This window comes from Oncorhynchus mykiss, chromosome 25, assembly GCF_057628025.1.
Source record: "Oncorhynchus mykiss isolate SJ-2025 chromosome 25, ASM5762802v1, whole genome shotgun sequence".
Taxonomy (NCBI): domain Eukaryota; kingdom Metazoa; phylum Chordata; class Actinopteri; order Salmoniformes; family Salmonidae; genus Oncorhynchus; species Oncorhynchus mykiss.
In genome coordinates this window covers 8,937,501-8,942,500 of record NC_143046.1, presented here as the reverse complement: position 1 = coordinate 8,942,500, position 5,000 = coordinate 8,937,501, and the positions used below count along the sequence as shown (strand labels likewise).

The window sequence follows — 5,000 nt, the reverse complement described above, 5'->3', positions numbered from 1 at the left end:
TCCATGTCCTTCTGTCTCCATGTTGGTCTACTGTCCTTCTGTCTCCATGTCCTTCTGTCTCCATGTTGGTCTACTGTCCTTCTGTCTCCATGTTGGTCTACTGTCCTTCTGTCTCCATGTCCTTCTGTCTCCATTTTGGTCTACTCTCCTTCTGTCTCCATGTTGGTCTACTGTCCTTCTGTCTCCATGTCCTTCTGTCTCCATGTTGGTCTACTGTCCTTCTGTCTCCATGTCCTTCTGTCTCCATGTTGGTCTACTGTCCTTCTGTCTCCATGTTGGTCTACTGTCCTTCTGTCTCCATGTTGGTCTACTGTCCTTCTGTCTCCATGTTGGTCTACTGTCCTTCTGTCTCCATGTCCTTCTGTCTCCATGTTGGTCTACTGTCCTTCTGTCTCCATGTTGGTCTACTGTCCTTCTGTCTCCATGTTGGTCTACTGTCCTTCTGTCTGCATGTTGGTCTACTGTCCTTCTGTCTCCATGTTGGTGTACTGTGATTCTGTCTCCATGTTGGTCTACTGTCCTTCTGCCTCCATGTTGGTCTACTGTCCTTCTGTCTCCATGTCCTTCTGTCTCCATGTTGGTCTACTGTCCTTCTGTCTCCATGTTGGTCTACTGTCCTTCTGTCTCCATGTTGGTCTACTGTCCTTCTGTCTCCATGTTGGTCTACTGTCCTTCTGTCTCTATGTTGATCTACTGTCCTTCTGTCTCCATGTCCTTCTGTCTCCATGTTGGTCTACTGTCCTTCTGTCTCCATGTCCTTCTGTCTCCATGTCCTTCTGTCTCCATGTTGGTCTACTGTCCTTCCATCTACATGTTGATATACTGTCCTTCAAACAACATATATTTCACCTTTATAGATATCCTAGACCTCTTGATCTACTATCTTGATAAATAATCGACAAACAACTGATTATTTTACAATACCTAATAGATATGTATTCTTTCCAAAAATGAGTTTGAATGATGACCCCTTGAAGACATGAAGACATCTGAACAGTAGATATGAAGCCCCTCTGAACTGAGTTTTGAAAGATGACCCCTTGAAGACATGAAGACATCTGAACAGTAGATATGAAGCCCCTCTGAACTGAGTTTTGAATGATGACCCCTTGAAGACATGAAGACATCTGAACAGTAGATATGAAGCCCCTCTGAACTGAGTTTTGAATGATGACCCCTTGAAGACATGAAGACATCTGAACAGTAGATATGAAGCCCCTCTGAACTGAGTTTTGAATGATGACCCCTTGAAGACATGAAGACATCTGAACAGTAGATATGAAGCCCCTCTGAACTGAGTTTTGAAAGATGACCCCTTGAAGACATGAAGACATCTGAACAGTAGATATGAAGCCCCTCTGAACTGAGTTTTGAAAGATGACCCCTTGAAGACATGAAGACATCTGAACAGTAGATATGAAGCCCCTCTGAACTGAGTTTTGAAAGATGACCCCTTGAAGACATGAAGACATCTGAACAGTAGATATGAAGCCCCTCTGAACTGAGTTTTGAAAGATGACCCCTTGAAGACATGAAGACATCTGAACAGTAGATATGAAGCCCCTCTGAACTGAGTTTTGAAAGATGACCCCTTGAAATCATCTGAACAGTAGATATGAAGCCCATCTGAACTGAGTTTTGAATAGAGATTAAGTTCGATGAGGCAGATAAATATTATTCTAAATATTCAGGCAAGGAGGCACTGCTTGTAATTCCAGAAGGAAACCGTTGGGCACACTGCATATTAAGGCCATCGTTATTTAAATTAAATCACAATCTTGGAGGCATAGTTATGCAAGTCAAAATACTGTTGAAAATAAAAATGATTCAGTGTATCCTCACGTTAACTTCAAAATATCAATATCAACAGAAAGAAATGTACTTCATGTTGAAGGGTTTTTACATTGAAAAGGTAAACCCATTTGGACTCACCATTGTTGTTTCAGCGATGGACCCAAAGCTGTTAATAAAAATGTTGCACGTTACGTTTACAGGGGGACCTGTGAAAGAATGAAAAATAAAAATTATTATTTTCTTATTTACAGAACTGTGAAACAAAAAACCCCTCCTTGCAGACAGAAAACGTACAGAAAACACAGTCCTTCCACCTTTATTACACTGAAAACATAGTTCTTCCACCTTTATTATACAGAAAACACAGTCCTTCCACCTTTATTACACTGAAAACATAGTCCTTCCACCTTGATTATACTGAAAACACAGTCCTTCCACCTTTATTACACTGAAAACACAGTCCTTCCACCTTGATTATACTGAAAACACAGTCCTTCCACCTTTATTACACTGAAAACACAGTCCTTCCACCTTGATTATACAGAAAACACAGTCCTTCCACCTTTATTACACTGAAAACACAGTCCTTCCACCTTGATTATACTGAAAACACAGTCCTTCCACCTTGATTATACTGAAAACACAGTCCTTCCACCTTGATTATACTGAAAACACAGTCCTTCCACATTGATTATACTGAAAACACAGTCCTTCCACCTTGATTATACTGAAAACACAGTCATTCCACCTTGATTATACTGAAAACACAGTCCTTCCACCTTTATTACACTGAAAACATAGTCCTTCCACCTTTATTACACTGAAAACACAGTCCTTCCACCTTTCTTATACTGAAAACACAGTCATTCCACCTTTATTACACAGAAAACACAGTCCTTCCACCTTTATTATACTGAAAACACAGTCCTTCCACCTTGATTACACAGAAAACACAGTCCTTCCACCTTTATTACACAGAAAACACAGTCCTTCCACCTTTATTATACTGAAAACACAGTCCTTCCACCTTTATTAGGCAGTTAACGTACAGAAAACACAGCCCTTCCACCTTGATTATACTGAAAACACAGTCCTTCCACCTTGACTATACTGAAAACACAGTCCTTCCACCTTTATTAGGCAGTTAACGTACCGAAAACACAGTCCTTCCACCTTGATTATACTGAAAACACAGTCCTTCCACCTTTATTAGGCAGTTAACGTACAGAAAACACAGTCCTTCCACCTTTATTATACTGAAAACACAGTCCTTCCACCTTTATTAGTCAGTTAACGTACAGAAAACACAGTCCTTCCACCTTTATTACACAGAAAACACAGTCCTTCCACCTTTATTATACTGAAAACACAGTCCTTCCACCTTTATTAGGCAGTTAACGTACAGAAAACACAGTCCTTCCACCTTTATTATACTGAAAACACAGTCCTTCCACCTTTATTAGTCAGTTAACGTACAGAAAACACAGTCCTTCCACCTTGATTATACTGAAAACACAAAGTCCTTCCTCAATATGAATCATGTTAAGTAGTATATTGTGGAACACATAATATAATATAATATAATAAAATATGCCATTTAGCAGATGCTTTTTTCCAAAGCGATTTTGTCTTTATGTACGTGCGATCCTGGGAATCTTCAGAGGGCCACAACGGAATTCCCCATAAGCCTCTGTGTAAAACTGTATACAGAGGTACTGTAATATCACGTTGTAAACACACAGCGCTCCATGTTGACTGAGAGATTCTGAGAGTATCTCCACCCCCCCCTACGATCCTCAGAGACGCTCCTAGGGTTGTTTCCAGACAACAGTGCCGAGTTTAGAACGAACACCACAGGGTTGAAGCGCGTCCGTTGAAGGCCGTATTTCCTGCTTTTACAAACATAAATATGATGACCCAGTGCCCGGTGACAAAAGTTCACTTCCAATGGGCTCAAAGGAGAAAGGACAGCAATGGGAACAAGTCTAGCCCCCATCCACCCCCTCAGGAAATGACAGATATTGGCTTTAAAGGGTAAATCACGGTACCAAACCCCTCCTCAGGCAGTACCAAACCCCTCCTCAGGCGGTACCAAACCCCTCCTCAGGCGGTACCAAACCCCTCCTCAGGCAGTACCAAACCCCTCCTCAGGCGGTACCAAACCCCTCCTCAGGCGGTACCAAACCCCTCCTCAGGCAGTACCAAACCCCTCCTCAGGCAGTACCAAACCCCTCCTCAGGCGGTACCAAACCCCTCCTCAGGCAGTACCAAACCCCTCCTCAGGCGGTGCCAAACCCCTCCTCAGGCAGTACCAAAACCCCTCCTCAGGCGGTACCAAACCCCTCCTCAGGCAGTACCAAACCCCTCCTCAGGCGGTACCAAACCCCTCCTCAGGCAGTACCAAACCCCTCCTCAGGCAGTACCAAAACCCCTCCTCAGGCGGTACCAAACCCCTCCTCAGGCGGTACCAAACCCCTCCTCAGGCAGTACCAAACCCCTCCTCAGGCGGTACCAAACCCCTCCTCAGGCGGTACCAAACCCCTCCTCAGGCAGTACCAAACCCCTCCTCAGGCAGTACCAAACCCCTCCTCAGGCGGTACCAAACCCCTCCTCAGGCGGTACCAAACCCCTCCTCAGGCGGTACCAAACCCCTCCTCAGGCAGTACCAAAACCCCTCCTCAGGCGGTACCAAACCCCTCCTCAGGCAGTACCAAAACCCCTCCTCAGGCGGTACCAAACCCCTCCTCAGGCGGTACCAATCCCCTCCCCAGGCGGTACCAAACCCCTCCTCATCGTCTGTACCTTCTACATAGAGCCGGAAAGACAACCCTTTTTGGTAAATTTAAGGATTCTACTTATTGTTTACATCAAAAAAAGAGTACATCGTTTTTATTTTATTTTACAAAGTACATCAAATTTGTGGGTCACAAAGGTATGGTAATATATATATATATATATATATATATATATATATATGATACAGTATAATTGGACATAGTCACATGTCACAAGAGGACTACATTCCCTGAACATTTAAGGTCACATCCTGTACGCTTTAACACAAACAGCCTCCGTGTTTAAGTGGACAAGCTTCCTCTAATACAGATGCCTGGTGGCTACAGTGAACTGAAGGCTTGGAATTATTTTGATGACACACACACACACACAAACACCGACACACACACACACACACACCGACACACACA

The 5,000-nt window shown here is 43.5% G+C and overlaps 1 protein-coding gene across 2 annotated transcripts in view; it reads right to left on the bottom strand.

Annotated features, from left to right (window-relative positions):
- The window catches only part of LOC110504553 (glycine receptor subunit alphaZ1), a 96,332-nt gene that overhangs the window by 48,199 nt on the left and 43,133 nt on the right, over positions 1 to 5,000 (bottom strand). For both annotated transcript variants that reach the window (XM_036969878.2, XM_036969880.2), the window contains one exon: positions 1,933 to 2,000. In XM_036969878.2, the coding sequence (XP_036825773.1) occupies positions 1,933 to 2,000 (68 nt within the window). The remainder of the gene's footprint in view (positions 1 to 1,932; positions 2,001 to 5,000) is intronic.